This window comes from Protopterus annectens, chromosome 16.part0 (assembly GCF_019279795.1).
Source record: "Protopterus annectens isolate FY-2018-M chromosome 16.part0, PAN1.0, whole genome shotgun sequence".
In the NCBI taxonomy this organism is placed as follows: domain Eukaryota; kingdom Metazoa; phylum Chordata; order Ceratodontiformes; family Protopteridae; genus Protopterus; species Protopterus annectens.
In genome coordinates, this window is record NC_056750.1 from 507,796,253 (window position 1) to 507,817,714 (window position 21,462).

At 38.9% G+C, this 21,462-nt stretch overlaps 1 protein-coding gene across 1 annotated transcript in view; it reads right to left on the reverse strand.

Moving 5' to 3' along the window:
• The window catches only part of PKN3 (protein kinase N3), a 2,242,690-nt gene that overhangs the window by 64,976 nt on the left and 2,156,252 nt on the right, over window positions 1–21,462 (reverse strand). Inside the window, exon 20 of the mRNA XM_044058139.1 lies at window positions 10,293–10,373. Coding sequence (XP_043914074.1) covers window positions 10,293–10,373 — 81 coding nt within the window. The remainder of the gene's footprint in view (window positions 1–10,292; window positions 10,374–21,462) is intronic.

Sequence of the window (21,462 nt, forward strand, 5' to 3'; positions counted from 1 at the left end):
GACCTAGTGCAAGAAAATCCTATACTGATAAGTGGAAAAGGCACTGCTCCTGGATTCAGTCTAAAAAAGAGGACACAACTCTGCCCTCCCTGCCTCTAATCCTGGATTACTTAGCAGATCTACTCCGCAGAGGCCTGTCCTTCTCCTCCATTAAGATGCATGCCTCAGCCATTTCGGCTCATTACAACATGGAGCCACTTCTCTTCTCGCACCCTCTTATCAAACAGTTCCTGAGAGGGGAATAAACTTAAGGCCACCTAGGAGAGCACACAACCCTGCTTGGCACCTTAACTTTGTACTGGAAAAGCTCACACTTCTCCCCTTTGAACCAGCAGCGTCAGCAGAGTTAAAATTCCTCTCTTGGAAAACAACCTTGCTTCTGAACTTCACTTCAGCTAGAAGAATGTCTGAGCTACAAGCACTTATGGCTGCGGAACCCTTCATTATTTTCCATGCTGACAGGGTTTCCCTCAGGACTAACCCTTCCTTTATGCCTAAGGTGGTGTCCAGCATGGCTCTAAATCAATCCATCCATTTGCCAACTTTCTTCCCTAATCCTCAAAATAAAGGGGAAAGGATCCTAGACTCCTTGGACATGCACAGACAGCTCAGATTCTACCTTGATAGGACTAACCCCTTCAGAAAATCTGACCAGTTACTAGTCAGCTTTGCAACAAGGGCAGAGGGCAAGGCCATTTCAAAACAAACAGTTTCCAAATGGATAGCACACCGCATCCATTTCTGCTATAAGCACCATGGGAAACCAACCCCTCACGGGGTAAGAACACATTCCACTATGGCAACTTCTACCTCTACATCGTTTCTCAGGTGAGTCCCTACCAGGGACATCCTGGAAGCTGCTACCTGGAGTTCTGTACACACCTTCACCAGGCATTACCACCTGCCCATCTTTTCCAAATCCAGGGCAGGTTTTGCATCAGCAGTCCTGTAAGGCATACTAGCCAGCCCTAACTGTTCTTGACTGCCTCCACCCTCCTTCCGCTTTGGGAATCCACCCAAGTGTGATGACTGCAACAGTGAAACATGAAGAACTTAGTACAGTTGTGTACACTTACCATAAATGTAGATGTAAAGGTGTATTCACTTTTGCAGTCCTGGTTTCCCTCCCTCCAGCCCCCTGGTTTCTCTCTCTCTCTCCTCTCTATGGTTATTACTCACCCCTTTCAGGGGTATTGGTATTTACTTTTTACTAGTGGTGTTTTCCCCACCATAACTTACCTCCCTATTTGGGGGACTCCTGACATTTGGGGCAAGAAAAACTGATGTAATGGCATTGGCTGCCTGTTTTTATACCCCTGACGACCTGATGTCAGTCCTGGAGCGACAGCATCCGACACAGAAATACTACGTCTCTGGTATTCAGGCAGACTGAGGGCTACCTGCAGGCAGATAACACTAGTGTGATGACTGCAACAGTGAATACACTCAAACATCTACATTTATGGTAAGTGTACACAACTGTACTTTCTGTGAGCCAGTTTGCAACCCACCTAGCTATATTGGGGTTGATGCCCAGCTTAGTGAGTTTTTATATGATTCCTGAGGGGGGAATGGTATCAAAAGCCATAGCCAAATCAAGGTAGGCTGTATAAACCACCTTGCCTTCATCCACAGCTCTGGTGACTTACTCAAAGAAGTTGAGCAGGCATGATCTACCTTTCACACAACCAAACTGTGTGGGATCCAGAGTTTGGAGGTTCCCTATATCCTTGTTTATAAGGTCCATAATGATGCAGTGCATAGCTTTGCGTATCAAGCTAGTCAGGCTAATGGGGAAATAGTTCCAAGGGTCTGTAGCCGCTCCTCCTTTGTGGAGAGGGATGACTGTAGCAGTGCGCCGTTTGGTAGGGACAAAGCCTAAGGTGAGGCTGTGATTGAACAGGGCACACAGGTGAGGTGCCAGTTCACTCTGCAGTTCATGTAGAACACAGGCAGGGATATTGTCAGGTCCCACAGAAGCTGTATTCATGGTCTTGGACAGTGCTATTTTAACCTGTGCAGCAGTAATACTGGGTGCCTGGCAATCTACTGTTATTGTGATTGGTCCTGGGGGGGGTAAAGTTGGCACTGAATCTGTTGGCCAGTATAATGGCAATATCTGTTGACTCGGTATAGGAGGTACCATTGTGCAGTAGCTCAGAGCAAATCTGGGTATTGCCATGGAGAATCTTTACATTACTATAGAAGGCCTTGTGGTTGTCTTTACGATCTGCTGCAATTCTGTTTTCATAGCTAGCTTTAGAAGATTTGATGAGGGATCTCAACTTTTTGTTGAGACTGACAGGGGAGTTTTTCCAGTCTTGGGACTTCACCTTATTCCGCATCAGTTTCCTCCTTCTGTTATAGAGTTTATGGCAGGGGACCACCAGATTGGCTTCCTTTTTTTTGGAGAAGAGCATCTTGGTTCTATTGGGTATGGCGAGATCCATGCATTTGTGTACATGTTCATACAGTGGATTGGTGTATGATATGACGGTCATACAACTAGTCTCCATTTGCATGGGTGCCGTGAAGTTATCCACCTCTGTTTTTAGGAGCCCAAAGTTAGCTTTGCAGATGTTTTTCATAGTGGTTACCTTTGTGGGGGGGGGGGGGGGGTAGATTTCCAAGGTGATTAGTTTGTGGTCAGATCTAACCAAGGAGGAGCTGACTATTGGTGTAGAGCAACAGTCGCTCATGTTAGTAATGACCAGGTCAAGGATGTTGCTACCTCTAGTGGGGGTAAGAACGAGCACTGGTCCAAGGCATTGGAATTAATGAACTCCAGTAAAAGTTGGCCAAGTGTATTGGTACAGGAGTATTTTTCCCAGTTAACGGAGGGGTAAGTTGAAGTCATCTAGTAAGAGAGTGTTAGGTTGGACCCTAATATTCTCCAGGGTGCTTAGGAAAGTGCAGTGCGAGTCTTGGGACATGGTTGGGGATCTATAGCAGGCTACGACCTGAATTGCTGTCTTAACCAATGTTAGCTGCACCTGAAGTATCTCTGATGCATTATGTTGGGCTACCAGTCTGGAGGTGTATGCATCCTTTACGAATATGGAAACACCGCCTTTGGAGCTTTGGTCCAAGTTCTGGGGCCAAAAGATGTGGAATGAGTTATAGCCTGGTAGTACAGGGGTGCTTTCTGCTGCCTTGAACCAGGTCTCTGTTATAGCACAAATGTTGATGTTCTCCATTTTAAGGAGTGCTTCGAGAAAGTGCATTTTGAGATCTAGACTTCTAGCGTTCAGCAGCATGGCCCTCAGACTGCATTTGTTTGTAGCAGTTATGGTGGTAATTTGGTCTTTGGAACACCGCCTAAAAAAGGCACTACAGGGGTGGCAAGACCCTTGGCCAGTATCCGGAAGCCCAGGGGTGACAGGTGCAGGCAATCTCTGGCAAAACATCGAGGTCTGTCAATCATGTTATCCCATGCAGACAAATACTGGATCCCCTTAGAGTGGCAACAGAAACTTAGCCAATTGTTGAAATCAATCATTTTCTGCTTGTACTGTGCTATCATTCTGGGTGATGGTAGGATGCTGCTCGGGGCTAGGGTCATACCTGCCTGGGCTACATAATCCGAGAGCTCCTCCATGTCTCTTTTCATGTAGTCAAGGGAGGTACGTCTCGGATCATTCACACCCACATCTACAATGACAGAGTCACATTTGTACCTGTTGTTAAGGGACCTGAGTGAGTGCATTATGTGATGGATCCTGGCACCTGACAGGCAGCTGACTGTTACTTTCTCCTTATTCAACCTAGTGAGTGGGGAAATCAGTGTTCTTCACCATCGAGTCACCTATGACTAGTGAGTTGGGCATGCTGTTTTGCCTTAGGGGCTTTGGTTGAGTGGCACACTCTTTAGGAGAGTTGTGTCTCTTGTGATTAGTGTTGTGTTGTGGTGGTCGAGTGTGTTTCTGCCTTGGAGGTCAATGCTGCTTGGGTAGATTTTTATTGAGAGCTTCCGCGAAGGTGGGTTTGTGGTTTATGTTTTCATGTGAAGGCACTGTTGGTGTGTGTTCTGGAGGGCTGTGTGTTCCATGTGGTATGGTGCAAGTGTTGACCTTCTCTTAACCAGCTATACCGGTCTTGGCTGGAGAGTGCGTGGCTTCCAAACTGGATATATAAGTGCATCTCCTGGCACGCATTGGGAGGTAAGAGGAGAGGGTTGTCGATGTACATGAGGCAGTTGCTACATTGCCTGAGGATGCCCAAATTCACCAGGGTAATAGGAAAAAGCACAGGGAACTGACCTTTAGACATGCCTGGAGGGGTGGGCATTGATAATAAGTATTGGATTTGTTTCCCTTGTAGAACGTTTAGTGCTGGTAGCACTTTTGTGTGCTACAATAATTGCTACAAGAAGTCTGGTAAAGTGCTAGACTAATAAACTAGTATAAGTGTAGGACAGGAGAGGAGAGAACTTGTAGATCTAAGGGTCAAATTGAAGAGCAGACATTGGCACCACTCAGGAGCTTACAAACAGTCTTGGATAAAGCAAGTCTGTATCTTGACTAGACTAGTTACAGAAAATGCAGGAAACAAGCGCAAACGCGGGCTTTTAAACCCGAAAGTTGAGAGAGATGGAAAAACTGCCCAAACAGCCAACAAACTACAATTTCTGGGCCTTCACTCAGTCTACTAATACAACCCTCTTCCCTCAAATGTACTCTTAACAGCTGCACATGTAAAAACATCCACTTTGCCTTTATATTCTGAATCACACACAGTAAGCTTCTCAAATATATCTGCAAGCCTGAGCTCAGCACTATACACCTTACTAAACTCCTGATTCCTCTCCTTCACTAATAAAACCAAATAAAAATTTTACACAACCTCTAAACAGACTAAAAATGCACCCACTTTAATCAATTCCTCCACCACCTCCCTCAAAATTTCCCAGGGCGGAGATAATGATCCCAGCTATGGACCCCCTCATTCACCTCTCTTCAATAATCCCTTTTTAAAAACCTGCTCCTAGTAACACTAAACATACGTAGTATCGGCAAAATAAATTACAGAATTTCACTCATGGCTAATGCAGTACTCCCCAGACATATTAGCAGTTCCTGAAACTTGGTTAAAACCTCACATTTAAAACACAGAAATAGTCTCTCCAGGATTTAATATACTAAGAACCAACAGAACCCATAAAAATGCAGATGAAGAAGCATTTCATAACACCTTCACAGTATTACTCCTCCTCCAAACCCGTCCCATCCTTTAGTAATGCAAAATTTCTTATGGCAACGTTACAAATAAATACCACCAAACAAATTCATATTGCAGTAGTGTACACACCCCTTGGCCAAAACATTCCTATTTTAGAAGACTCTCTCCTGGATTACTGACATCATCATCAACATAGCATGGGTGATGTTAATATAAACTGGGAAAATTTAATGACCAACTCACCATCAAATAGATTCAACCTTCATGGTTTCACACAACTTATCACCAGTCCTACCAAAAGCAAACTAGTGATCACCTAGGAGCTACCTTAGACTGTATCCTGGTCTCAGATACCCATAAATATTCAAATTCCATTACACTTCCTAATATCTTAAGGACCTCCCTTTAAGTACCCAAACCCCATACCTTCAAAATATCCAAAAAGTAACTAACTTCAATCAACAATTATTTAATAGCATCCCAAAGACCATCAACTTGTTTCCATTAAAAACATTACCACTAGACAATGCTAGGGTTATAAGGCAGTTAACACAAACACCTTAAAAAATCTAATTCATTTGGAGGGGTAGAATTCGAGTGCTAGACAGGTTGCACCCTCATACTTTTCAGTGAACTGTCTCCTCATCCTGACAAAAGCTGTGTTACAAAATATCCTCCATCCCAATTTGTCTACAAAAGTCCTGTCTTATTCACAAATCTAAGTCAACCGTACAGCATCTCCCCTTTCTAATTTGTCTCCCTGCCCCAACCCAAGTTTGCCTAACTGGTAGCTTACATTTCCAAAACTGACTGCAGCTTCAACTGCACAAAATAAAGGATTACAGTTGCAGATCATGAATTCTGTGGAGAAGAAAAAAATGCAAATGTGGGGACTTTCTCCTGCTTAACCCTATTAGATGCACAACAGTGGCAAAAAGAAAAAGTATCCCCCATGCAGTAAATCACTGCACACAGGCAAACAGAAACCACAATGGAAGTGACAGGCAGTGATTTCCCATCACAAACAGTTATCAAGGAGATGAATACTTAGGAATGGAAACTGATGACTAAACTTATTTAGTCAGCACTCAACGAAATGTAGAAAAATCTGATGTAACGGTCATAAACAGTCCTGTCTTTCATAGTCACAAAGCTAGGTTATCCAGACAAGGCAGTGAATATCCTGAAAATTTCAGAATGCTTTGTAATCGTACAAATAAGCAAATAAATGAAGACAAAACAATTATACTGTGACAACTTTCAGAACAATACTAAACACAACCCTAAATATTTTGGCCATCCACTAAAGAAATCTTACATCCTGGCCAAAGATTCAACCCAACCCCCTCTCCCAATACCACTTGAAACTGCAATATAGTTCAACTCGTATTTTATAGATAGCATAGTATCTCTAAACACGGATTCCTCAACATCTAATCCCAGGCCTGCTCAACAGCCATATATCACCACATCAACTTTCACCCACATACCTCTACTCACATCCTATACAAAACTACTCAAACTTAAACCATGCATTTCTTCAGCTGATGACCTCCCAAGCACGTACCTAAAAACAGCAGTCAATTAGCATTGTCCATCCTGTCTCAATCCTTATAAATATGTCAGTCCAGGAATCCCAAGTTCCTTCTATCTGGAAAAAGTCACATATCCCTCTGCACAAAGGAGGAAATTCAACAGATATTAATAACTTTAGACCTATAGCAAGCTTACCTCCTCTCACCAAAATACTAGAAAAATGTATTCAAAAACAATTGCTAGACTATCTCCTACAGGAATAACTCCTATCCCCTACACAACATGGCTGCTTGCCTTTCCATAGTACTAGCACTGCCCTTCATACCTATACAGATACTATCAATAAAGCTAGAGATAATGGCAAACTAGTCACTTTCTTATTTCTAGACTTCTCTAAAGCCTTTGACACAGTTTGCCGCAGCAAACTTCTACTTCAAATGTTATCACTAGGTCTCTTTTAGCCCACCCTCCTGTGGTTCAAAAGCTACCTGTCGAATAGGTATCAGTCAGTAAAATAGCACTCCACACACACTACTTACCTCCCAGTCACCACTCTAGCAAAACTCTATCCCTGGTCCCCTCCTGTAATACTTTCACCCTTTACACTTCCACACAACAGGCCACCCTATCCAATATGCAGAAAATTCCACTCTCATTTGCACATCTGAAAACATGGTACAACTCCAAAAATTTACTCAGAAAGCTCTAACAGCCACTGAAATATGGCTTTGTAAAGTATGACTCATTCTCAACCCAAAAAAGATCAAACTACTACTACCCCCCCAATCCCTCTCCCATGAAACAACTAAATTTAAAGTCCTCTCTCTTGAAAATACAACAACTGAAGTCACTTTTCACTGCAAACTATTAGGGGTGACAGTGGATGAAAAACCCATCAAGACACGGATGCTAAGATACAAGCCATTAAAATGTCAAGGGTCAAGTGGGATAAACTGATTCTACAAATAGAACAAGGCAGACTAGAATTACCTAATTTGAGGGGCTATTTTAGAACACTGTTAAGGCTCTTATACATAGCACAAGCAGAAAACTATAATTCAAAGTGGAAAGGAATGATGCTGACACATGGAGGAAGCTCAAGAAATAAGGAGAGATTGGGATGATTTTAGAAGCAAACTGTTACGGAGAACAACCAAAATCATACAGTGTATTATATTCATAAAACAGCAGGGAGTATTCTAAGAACCAAACCAGCACGATAATGGAGAAGAGAAATTTTGCTGATAGGGATAACTGTGGTCAGAGATACAGATCATAGGCAAGAGGGGGCTGGAATTTACTGTATTGGGAGCGAATAACTAGAAAGGGAAAGGTAATAGAATGGGAAGAGGCCAAAAATTTATTTGGACTGTAGGTTAGAGATTGTATAGACAAAGAGAAAGAAATAGGGGGTTCCTAAATAAAAGACCAGCACTGGTAGAGTTTTTAACAGAATCTAAAACAGAAGCGGCCATTAAAAAAGGAATAATTAGTAAAGCATATAACATACTGCATGATAATTGTAAGAATCAATCAGAGGAGCGTAGAAAGGCTTGGGAAGAGAGACTGGATAAGCAAAGAGACAATGGGGGGATAGATGTACATCTCCAAATTATGCAACAAAGTCTAGAAGATTTAGGATCTTTGCCTGAAAGTGTTTACATAGGTATTTTTTATACCCCACGTAGACTCCAAAGAATTTTTCCTCAGGTAGATAGCAAATGTTGGAGGCATAACGGGCAAGAAAGAGGTAACTGTGAACATATTTTTTGGGAGTATAATGAGCTGGCAGACTTTAGAGATTCCTTGCAGACCGCTCTGTCAGAGATGCTGGGTGAGCAGATCGGACTGACTAGGGCGATGATTTTTTTTGAGTTATGCTACAGAATCGGAATTGCCTAGACACAGTAAAGCCTTGCTGAGTCTAATTATGGTGGTTGCCAAAAAAGCAATTACTAGAAAATGGAAAGCAAAGTCTACACCAACTTTACTTGAAGTACTGAACATAGTAACAGATATAAAACAACTAGAACCAGGATCTTTAAAAAAGGAAAGGAGCAAAGTACATAGGAAAAAATGGAAGTTGTGGGAACAATATATGCACAGCAGGAGCTAGGTTTAAGAGGCAGGATTTGAATGAGCCATATATTGCTTAACTGACAATGGCTCGATGATTTATAACTGATGTATAATGTTTACAACTGCAGTTGTTTCAGTGGTATCTGTGATATAAACTGCAACTAAAGCAGTATCATTTTGTGTGTTTTTCATTTATATAAATGTAAGATTGCCTTTGTCATATGTGAAAATTTAATAATATGTTTGAGGAAAAAAAGAAAAAACATCAAAAACTTTCTCACAGCTACAGCTAAAAGTACACTTGCCACTACTCATCTCCTCCCCAGTCTTCTTTATTGCACTCCCATCCTTACTAATCTCCAGGCTTCACAAAAATTAAAACCAGAACAATGCTATTAAAGTTACTAAATTTGCAGCACATAACCCTTTTAGAACCAACACTGTACAGCACAGAAGAGCCTAAATTGGTTAGAACTGCCACATCAACTAATGTATACACAGCTTCTTACCACCTATAAAATTATCAAACATACATCTGCCTGTCCAGCACTTAAAAGCATTCTAAACAACTAAGTTACCAGTCAGTCAATGCAATTGAATCACCAAAAATGTCTCTCTACAAACCTAGCAAATCTGCTGGGCATTGCCTGAACTAACACAAGGTTGCTAAAGCCTGGAACTCCTTACCTGTATCCATCAGGTCTATACCCCCCTCCCATCTTTCAAAACCACTCTGAAAGACTTCCTAGCTAAAACCTGGCTCTGTTCTTGCTCAAAACCTGGAAAAAATATATCCATAAACGTGAAAAAGTACCTTTTCATTCCTTATACCTCATTACTTTCCCTTCTACACTTACTTCCTTACTACTATCTGATGCTCTCCCCTGACTTTCTCTCTAAATAAGAGCACAGGCCTTTTTCCTCATTTTATATTGCAATTCCTATTTGTATTACAACTAATTTACCGTTAATTTCTCTACAAACCAACATTTCTCTAAATATTAAATGACTGTCATATACCTTGTATCAATTCTTAGCCAGTGTTTTTATATTATGTCTAATATGTTATAATTATTTAAACTGCAGATGTTTTTGTTTTATTTTTTAAGATTGTAAAATTATTGTTCTTAAAATGGCTTGTAATAATTTGGAGATTTTCTCCCCGGGCCTCCAGGCTTTTACCCAGCCGGACTTTCACAGTAATCAAATATCAATAAATAAAGTTAGCCCACAAAGGGGTCTTCTTTTGGTCAAAAACATGCATCACCTAGGCTTAGTGCCAAATCTCACCTCCCCACTGTTTTCAAAGCAGTTTAGTAAGCAAGCAAATCACATTCGTAGTCAGGTGCAGAAATCAACATTGGGTATCCAGATGCATTTTTTCCTACGTTAAACACCACTTACATATCAGCATATGTTAACATATACCATGGAAGTTTCACTAAAGCTTTAGCATTAGCATTAGTAGATGCAATTAGGTGAACAGTCATTATCCTTACCTTGAAGAATGCCTGCTTCTTCACTTCCGCTGCATCTGACTCACCTGCTCCTAATCGGCGCTCTGGATTCTTTTTAAGCAGCTTTAAGCACAAAAGGAAAGATGTATAGCACTATGTAACTGTAAGGATATATATACATCTTTCATTACAGATTAATAATACTTTGATTTAACTCAATGTGCTTACAGAGAAAGGACAAATAAATTCTAGTTATCATTTAGTACCCATCAGAAATCAAGCAGTAAAATTAATGTACATTCATTAAAACTTTTACTGTTATATAAAATGTCTAATCTATCCTAAATCTAGCCACCAATTCCCCATTTCTCTAATACTTTGTCACCACGACCCAACTTTAATTCCCATTTTAACACAGTCGCTAGTACTTTATCACAAAGTTTACTGAATTTTCTAGAAAAACATGATTTGTTTTTTCTTTTATATACATAACTCAAAAATACTTCAAAAAAATATTGATGACAAACTTTTAGTAGTACACAGTTGTATATTTGCAACAAAAACTTACCCCAAGGACCCCCTTCTCTCTGCATCACTAACCTACACTCTACACTCCTTTTGTTTACTGTCCTATCACCCCCTACATATGTTCATAAGTATATACTAGGCAAATGACCACCAGCCTAGCTGCACGACCCAACCCAATTGTCTCTCTATGTATCATGAACATTTACTAGACGGGGTATATTAGGATGTTTCTAAAGGTTATGTGAGAGGGTATATTAGTTTGGGCATAGTTACTGTCTGCCTCGATGGGGGAGGGGGGCAGACCCTGGGTCAATCTATGAATTTCCATCCACTGGTCAAAGTTACTCAAACAGGGTTAGAGATGGACTCTGCTTCACATGGATGGGGAGCCTGTTCCAAAGCATGGGGATCCAAAGAGACGCATCTGTCTCGCCAACATGTCTTTTGTCTGAAGCTGTTAGTTTTGCGGATGTGCAAAAGGTCCATCAAAACTGGATCTTAGGATGCCTTGTATACCAGGTGTAGATCACCCCCTCAGTAACCTGTGAGAGAGAGTATAGAGGATACAGCTTTAAGGCAATCTGTATAGGATAATATGTTTATACCTTGTATTCTCTTTGTAAGGAACCTGTGTAGGCAACTAGGCAAATGACCACCAGCCTAGCTGTACGACCCAACCCAATTGTCTCTCTATGTATCATGAACATTTACTAGAAGGGGTATATTAGGATGTTTCTAAAGGTTATGTGAGAGGGTATATTAGTTTGGGCATAGTTACTGTCTGCCTCGATCAGAGATGGGGGGGGGGGGCAGACCCTGGGTCAATCTGTATAGGATAATATGTTTATACCTTGTATTCTCTTTGTAAGGAACCTGTGTAGGCATTCCAGCTGCTGCATGTGCCTGGTCAGGTACATGCTGAAGGCAGCATTATACTTGATTATGGGTCTAATAAGGGCCAAATAAAGTGACAATCTGACTTCCTTGGACCTGGATGCTAAGCCCTTACTTATAAGTTGTGCAACATAGAATGATTTTCTCACTACCTTAGCGAGACGTTGGTCAAAAGCCAGTTTACTGTCTACATATGTTCCCAAATCCCTGACTACATGGTCAGCTCTTAGGAGTGTCTTATCGATGAAGTAATTAACTGGGTGGCTGTTTTCCCAAAAAGGCGCTTTAATGCATTTCTTGGCTCTGAATTTTAAACCATGACTTTGCCACCAGTCATTTGTCTGTGTTAGACCCACTTACAAGATGTTTGCGCATGGAGGGAATCTTTGATAGATCCCAATTTGCAGTCACCTGCAAACTTGGTCAGCCAAAGGCCCTTGACATTAGGCTTTACCTCAAAGAAGCATATTTACAGATTTAGTCTCTCATGTGCAATACCTTTTTCCTCCTGACATCTTTCCTTCATCTAACATCTGCCCCAGTGTCCCTTTTTCTCCACTTTTAAAAATAACCACACCCTTACATTCATCTGCGGCCTCTCACAATTCACCTACATCATTTTATAATTTTATCTCTCACAAATACTATTCTTCCACTTCTTACACCCTCTAAATGTACTTTACCCTCCCTGTCAAATAAATATATCCTAACCTCTGATCTTGACAACTCAGTCTTCCCACAACACACCAAAAAGTTACAGCTTCCAATATCGCCAAGAATCTTTCAAGCCCTCTTCCCAATACATAGTGTAAGACTCTCATAACTTGCCAACCCCATACTGCCCTACCTCATCTGTAGACTTTCCATTCATCTTTGTGACATCAGCACCTGTCTTGTTGGACTACTCTCTCCATCTTTAACCATTAATGACCTATACTATTCCATTCATTAGTCATTTCTACAAGTCATGCAGAGTTACTGTTTTCTGTGGTTAAAGGACAAGTTGCAATTATCCAGCTACTGCTTCAGTGCTTCCCATGCAATGCCACCACAAGCAGTACAGTACAGTACCCACAAGTGAAATCATATGGTGAATGAACTCCACTATACCCCTCACATCTGAACTGCCCATACCAGCCCCCCATTCCAGGCATTACTGTATTCAGCAATCCACAGTTTGGCTCATACAGGTTTCTTCTGAAATCCTAGAGCTCAGTAGTCTATCCCCAACTTATATTCTTGCACACTTGAAATTCCTCCCATAACATCTTTGCCCTTTTCTTTCTTCTCCTCCTTATCCTTTCACATATATCCTTGCCCTAACTTCTGTATTTCAGGATAACTCAGACAACCTCCAGCCTTCAAACCATAATTAGTGTTGACCTCTTTCCACACCTTACACTGCTTCAACCACCCATACATCACTGACCTCTGCCAGTATCTTCTTTTTCCTTGCATCCACATTTCTTTTCTTCCCTAGTCCTAGGGTTCCGTACTGTCACTTCTGAAGCCTCCATTTTCCTCCAAGAACCCCCCTATTCTTGGTTCACCTCTGACACATCACTTCTACCTGCAACAAATAACCACTCCTTAACACCCCAGTCTGTCACATCTTCACACCCACCAATTCTCCCTCATGTCATCAGTTATCTATCATCTTCATTAGGCTTATCACTATCACACGCCTCTGAAAGTCAAGTATCCACTCAATCTTGCCTTCTTCCCATTAGTAACCAATACCTTGTTATTCTGGCCCTCTGACCCCTTCAGATAAATCTGAAATACTGGTCCTGTAGCCAACAATTCTTCTTTTAAGTCCCCACACCTCAAACAAATGTTCATCTCTCTGGAACCATAGGGGTTACCAAAGAAGTGTAAATGTCAAACTCTTCAGCAAAAACTATTTCTTATAGTGGTAGTATTCTTCAGATTTTAGGTCTTAAATGGGACTTTATAAGTTACAGTACACACAGTATTACAACATTTTGTAAACAACGTACAATCTCAGCAACCACTCAAGTTACACACATACACTGTTAGCATTTGGCTCATCTGGCTGAGAGCTTTCATATGAACTAAGCAGTTCTGTCTGTGCTATCTGGTGGTAAAGATATTTAGAGAAGCATGAATTTTATGACAATATAAATAATTATATGATCAATTATTAAGATATCTTTACCTGCACTAGACAGTGATTACACATCAATGCAGTTGCGTTTACCATTGTGTTAGTTTTAAGATAAAGATAAAATATTTTAATACTTAGTATGTAACATGGTTTTGGAATTATTAAGGCAAAGATAAACAAGCAATACTTGACGCCCAGAGGCCTCATTAGGATGCAACTGCAGAAAACACCTGGAGGTGTCACTAGGATGTAATGACTTGACTCCCTTCCTCCAGGTACAGCTCTTTTGAGTGTGTATTAATTCCCAGTGGATGTGGTTTGAGCCTTTAACAAATTAAGTTATCACCTTACAGTTCAAATATTCATATCTCTGAAACCAATAGTGTTACTAGAAAACTGTAAATAGTAAACTATTCAGGATAAATTAATATTTACATCATGCTTTAACTGGATTTTATAAGCCAAAATAAAGGCAATGAGTATTAATTTTGTATAAAGGCAATGAATATTAATTTTGTCTAAACAGTTTATGATATCCCTGTAACCATTCAAACAAGACACATACTGCCAAACAGGATTTCCTTCATAAATCCATGAGATTTCATATGAGGCTATGCAGTTCTGACTGTTAGCTGAATGCTGATATATTTACAGAAATAAGAAAATTTATTACAATACAAATAAACAGCATACAAACAGTATTCAATATCTTTTTAGCCATTTTAGCCAGAGATCAAATATCAATACAATTGTGTTTACAATCATGTATGCTTTAAGATGAAATCTTCCAATACCTTATATGGAGCATGATTTTGGAATTAATGCAAATATGAACAAGCAATATTTGACACCTAGAGTCGTCAGTAGAAGTTAACCACAAAAACGCCTGGAAGCATACTTGGCTGACTCCTGACTGATGGAATGTGTGCGGCAACACTATCATCTTAATTACATACAATTGTTCCATCAACTTCTGATTCATTTGCACCACTCTTCCTCCATTCTGAGTCACAGTTAAACCTTAATATCTGGTACACTCAAATCCCCAAATACCTAAGCCCTACCCCCTATCCACTGATATATCTGCATTCCCCATCTGCCCCTTATCAAAAGGCTGCAGATGATGTTGAATTACAGGCAGACTCTGGGCAAGAACTTCAGCAAATGATAGAGGAATAGAATGCAAAACTGAAGGCACATGGGATGAAACTAAGCACAGATAAGACAGTGGTAATGGCAGCAAATTGTGGAAATCAGAAGACACTGAGAGCTGAGATGGAAGGGAAGATAGTGGAACAGGTAAAATAGCTTCAAGTATATGAGAGGGGTGGGTTGGGGGAAAGGAATTTTGAATGAAGAAGTCAAAGCTAGAATCAGAGGGTCTGTAGCCAACTGGCATAGAATCTCAGGTGTAGTCTGTTACAGAAAAATGCCAAAGAAGCTGAAAAGTAAGGTGTATAAGACAACTGTGCGTCCAGTACTACTGTATGGTATAGAAACCTGGGCAGTAAAGGCAGAACAGATGAGGATGCCAGAGGTGATGGAAATGAAGTGCCTGAGAAGAGTGGTAAGAAGCACACTGTGGGACAGATGAAGAAATAAGGTCATAAGAGCAGAAGCCAATGTAGCTCCAACTGCAGAAAATATCAGAGAAAACAGATTATGGTGGTTCGGACAAGTGCAGAAAAGCAGAATACAATCTGGTGATGATTTGGGACAAGAAGGTAACAGGAAATGAATATGTCCAGCAAAGAGGTAGATGGATTGTGTGAAAGAAGATCTGCAACAGTCAGGCAATGAGTATTGAAGAAGGCAGGAGTGTGGCACTGAATTGAGAGAGATGGTGATAGTTAACACGATACCCTGACCCCATGTAGGAAAAGGGAGCTGATGGAGATTATTGACTGGCTAGGAAGCATCCCGTATTCATTTTATCATGCATCACTTCAGTGTCTCTACCACTTTTGTCTTTACATTTTTTTTTTTAAATTTTACTAAGCATGCATCTTCTCCTGAGGCCTACTCAGCCTTTTATATAATCAGTTCTGTTTTACACCTCTTCCACCCTCACCTCTCCTAATCCCATCTTTACCTTATACATCCCATCTTTAAAAGTATTCTGCTTCCCAGCCCTCATCTACCTCCATCTCCCTTTCCTTTAAGCAAATCTTCACAGAAGTCAGGAAGAAAAAAAAATTCCTGAACTCATTTATCCTGTATGGTTGTCCTGCATCGTAGTTCTGAAACACCTTGACACTAAGTTTCTTTTTCTATTCTTTTTGCTTTCTAGATACAAACAAAACTCTCTCTTTATGCAAAAATATTCCTGTTATCTTAACTACATTCCAGATGTAGAAATAGATTATGCTCGCATACTGTCATGTAAAAATATTTTAGCCCATCATGTAATGAAACAAGGTCAGCTCTACTGTTCAGACTTAAGATATTTTTCAGTTAAGATTTAAGCAGGTTATGTACATGCTAAAAAGACTGCATGCATAAAGCTCATTAACATCTGTTGATTAGCTGTGTCCAACATCTGAATAATAAATTAAAGGATCACTAATAAAAATGACCAATGCCCAAGTTTCTTGTTCATTACAAGTATTCCATAACATCAAAGCTTAAAACATTACACATTAATGACAGTAACTCACATAAGAAATACATTTTGAGGATAATGTTATGTCCTTGCTTGACAATCACTGCACTATGTGCACTGTCACTCTGATGAAGGTTAAAACAATACAACTCTAATGCAGTAGTCATAATTTAGTTTTATTTCTGCAGCCTGATGGGCTCAAAGTACTTTAAGCAGAGCAACTAGACATGTTAGCCAGAGGACTTCTGTACTCCAGGTACCAACACAGACCATAAGTACATTCAGTAACATTTCCTGAGGTGCTGTCTTTTCCCTGACGTGACTAAATAGTAGAGTACACGCCATTGATTTCAACATTTGATTGAACAGATGATGAGATAAAGGCTTTGGTACTGACAGTGAGTAAGAATCCACTGAGTGATGGAGGCCTGTAATGGAATGACCACCAGCATCTGTCCAAGAGAGGATCCAGAATTCTAAGTTACAAATGTTTTGTCAGCACACATTTCAACTGGTTAATAAGGAAAGCAGGGAAAAACAGGATGAAGGTTGAAATATGATCAGTGTAACAGCAATTGGTGATGTCAAACTTCAAGTAAATTAGTGCTAAAAGGAGGGGTTACACATCAGCAGCATGAATTATGCAAGACAAGAGAGCAATGCAAGGCAATGACTATTAAGAGAAAGGATGCCCAATCAAGTAGCATTAAAGAGAAAAAAATCCTGGTTCCATGAGCAGCTGAAACTGGAAGAAAATGACTACTTAACCACATGATAAAGAATGGTGTGGTTCTCTTGGGGGGAGGAGTACACCACTAAGGGAAGCCGGATCATATTAGATGGATTGTTGTTGATCTCCCAGACCTTGCAGTGAGGGGCTCAATTTTCTTAGCCTCTACTGGGAGAAAGAACTCTTGTACTAGCAGGCTTCTTGCCTTCTAACCTGGGAAGCAGGTCTAAGTCACTGTCCTTCACTGGTTATTAGGAATGTCATGGACTGAGTCCCTGAAGCTTTGAATATGTGGTACTCCTCCCAGGCAAGCTCCTCATTTCACAGCCTTGGAGTCAGTCTTCCTAGTAACAAGACCACAGTAAAGTATGACTGAGTAAATTGCACTTACCCATAACAGTAGATGTTTGAATTCCTCACTGCTGCAATAGGTTTTAGGCTATACAGACTGTGTCCTGTCCAAGACAACAATCAGACCACTACCAAAAGCTCTGGCTCCTGCTTAAACTTCCATTCAAAATGCTGACTGGTCAGCCCAGAGAAGGGAAAATCACAAGTGAGAGTGGAAAATCTTCAGTACTTTCTTATTAAGGAACAGCATACTCATCCAGAAGTAAAACAAGAAATAACCACCAAACTATCCCCCAATAATAACTGTATGCAATACTAAGGGGATGGAGGGCAGATGCAGCAATTACATAGGTAAGGAATATGAACATCTGCTGTTATGGTTAACTGCAACTTGTACAATTGTACTATGTTCATCATTCCCACTGCTGCAGCAAACTTTAGGCTATATGGTTTCATTACCAAAGCCTATCCTACTTGGAAGGATATGACTCCAGGAACCCATACAGAATAGTCCCAACAAAGCCAGTCCTGGAACTAGAAAAATAATCCAGTTTGTAATGCCTTATAAAAGTATGTACAGACAACCATGGTAGCTGCCTCTGGAATGCTTCTAAACTCCAGTCATTTCCAATATGTCAGAATAAATCCAATACGGATACAAACGAAAACAGCAAACCGGTCCGGAACCACCAATAAGTGCTTCACCACTCACCAGCAAAAAACCAAATTTATTGCAACAAAACTGAAAGCTTTTGACAATATAAGAAATATAATTTTGAATCTGTTAATACAAGTTAAGCGCTTTGACCCAAAGCATTTGGGCTTCAACAGAACAACTCGTGATTCAAAACTTCAGGCTTAAATATTTCTTTTGGCGCCAAAAATTTTTTTAAACGTTTAAAAGCATTTAAAGAAACAGTATCCTTTACACTACTATTTCAAGCCGTAATAGACAAAATGGCTTCATCATATTAATCTCATGAATACTGTAATAAAACTTCATATGTGTATAAACATGTACAAATACATACAGAAATATAGAAAAATATACAAACATGTGAATAAACTAATTCAACTCTTAGTACTATATATAATTAAATAACACACCCACTGACTGTAAAATGTATAAAAATGTGATGTATAGTCCCACATGACATATCATACAATTAGTGTGTGGACTATAGATCTATATACTCCCTATCTAATCAAAATATATATGCAAAAAACTTATATATATAAAAACTTATTCCACTAATTGTGGCAAATATCCAATTGGTGTATATTAATATATATATATATATATATATATATATATATATATATATCTCCTAAACAATGATCTATATACATCTCATACCATTTTCATAATTGTATACTTTATAATGACCTAATATTGATCTAATATTACTGCAATATTTCCAGTATGGGCTTAACTGGGACATAATCATTAAGTCCAGGTGGGGTGGTTGCATCCAGATATATCTGCCACCAAACTTCATTGTAATTCAGTAAACTTTTATTGTCACCTCCTCTAGGGTCCACATTAATTGTATCCAAAATGGCAAATTTAAACTGGTGAGTGTCACCTTTCTTCTCAATGTGTCGATATAACGCATTGGTAGTATCTTTTGTTCTAATACTGTAGGTATGATCATAAATTCTCTTTTTAAAACATCTCTTCATCTTACCTACATAGTAACTAGAACAAATGTTACATTTTGCCATATATATATATATATATATATATATATATATATATATATATATAAAATCATTTTGGTATTACAATTACCTGTCTTAAACCTTACAGTTTTCTTATGTCCATTCTCTAATATTATTTTATCCTTTTCCGATATGTAGCTACATTGGTTACAAGCTCCACATTTCTTACTATGTGCATTGTGTCCTCTATTGATGTTCTTTGCCCCTTCATAGTATCGTTCTACATACTGTTTAATGTTTCATCCCATTTTATAAATAAAGTTGGGTTTAGTACCCATAACTTCTGTCAAAGTAACATCACTCATAATCAAATACCAATATTTATACATCAATTTTTTTTATTTCATCAGCAGCCAAATTGTATTGTATAATACAGGATCTTTGGTATGGGCCTATCATGGTATTGTTATTATTATGTTCAGTATTTTGATTTGATAATACCTCTATACCAGCTCCTAACAATGGCTTATATTTAACATCCCATTCCTGAATGATGTATTGTACTACATATTTCATCATATATTGGGGATAGCCTCTTTGCTGAAATAAATTCATTATAAAATTCAATTCTTCTGTCATATTTTCATATTCAGAGGTCATCAGTGCAGCTCGGACGCACTGCCCTTTGAATACATTGTACTTAACTTTATCAGGGTGGCAACTGCTATACTCCAAATAATTGTTGGAGAATGTACTTTTCCGATGTATTTTAGATTTAACTTTGCCTCCCTGATGATAAATGTAAGTATCAATGTAGGCCACACCTTCATAACTGTAAGTAAAAGTAAATTTTAAATACTCACTACTATTGTTAAGAAATTGAATAAATGACTGGAGTGTATCCATATCACCCCTCCCATTGTATATACACATCATCCAGAAATCTGGAGTAACGTTTAATATGTTTGAAGTATATACTAGGGAATAATTGAGTGTCTTCCCGATCAAGCATAACCAGGTTGGCATATATGGGGGCACAAGCTGCCCCCATAGCCACCCCCCTGGTCTGCTTGAAATACTCTCCTTCAAAGAAGATGTAAGAAGATGTAGTTATTATCTAGTACTATGGACATCATCTCCAGAATTAGACATATTTCATCCCAACTGAAGTTAGAATACTTAACAATACTATTGTTGAAGGCTTCTAATCCTTCTTGTTTAGGGATGCTAGAAAAGAGATCTACGACATCAGTGGTGACAAAAATGATACCTTCTTTCCATGCATCAATGGGATATTTACTTAAGAACTCCCAAGAATCTTTTACCATATGAGGTATAACACTGCATATGTATTTTAACTTAAAATCAATATATTTACCTAACGGAAACGTTTTAGATTTACTACCTGATACTATAGGTCTAAAAGGTGGGTTAGAAGTGTCCTTATGTACTTTAGGTATGCCTACCAAAGTAGCTAATTTAGGATATTTGACCTTTAAATAATTATATAAATCATTGGTGACGCTTCCTTCAATTAAGTATTCTTCCAAATATGAATCAATTCTTTGGTAGGCTATATTAACCTCATTAAGTGATTTAGTTTCATAATTTCCATAGTAGTACAAAATATCATACATCTTTTTTGTATATTCAATGCTATCATATAGGACCACCCCTCCCCATTTATCAGGCTTCATCACCCTGATGTTATTGTCCCTTTGCAAATTTCTTAATATTTTCACTTCCTCCTTAGTTAAATTACTTGTATGTGTAATTTCTCTAAACTTATTATACATTTGATAAATTTCTCTAGTCACAACCTTATCATAGGTATGTACTATAGGATAACTGGGTGGAATAGAAGTACTAGCTTTTTTTTTTTTTAACATATCCACAGAGTTTTTGTTCTTATTAATATAAGTTTGAGGTTTGTCCTTAAATAATATAGCTAAATTAACTTTCCTAATATATTTTTTTAAACTCACATAGACAATCAACAAGGTCAAATTTAGGGTTGGGTATGTATTTCATATCCTTAGTTAACAAATCAAAATGTGAGCGACTTACGGTAGTGTTGAAATAGTTGTAAATATGTATGTGTATGTGTATATATATATATATATATATATATATATATATATATATATATATATGTATGTATATGTGTGTATATATATATATATATATATATATATGTGTGTGTGTGTGTGTGTGTATGTATGTATACATATATGTCTATGTATGTGTATTTATATATATATATATATATATATATATATATATATATATATATATATATATATGTATGACGAAGTAC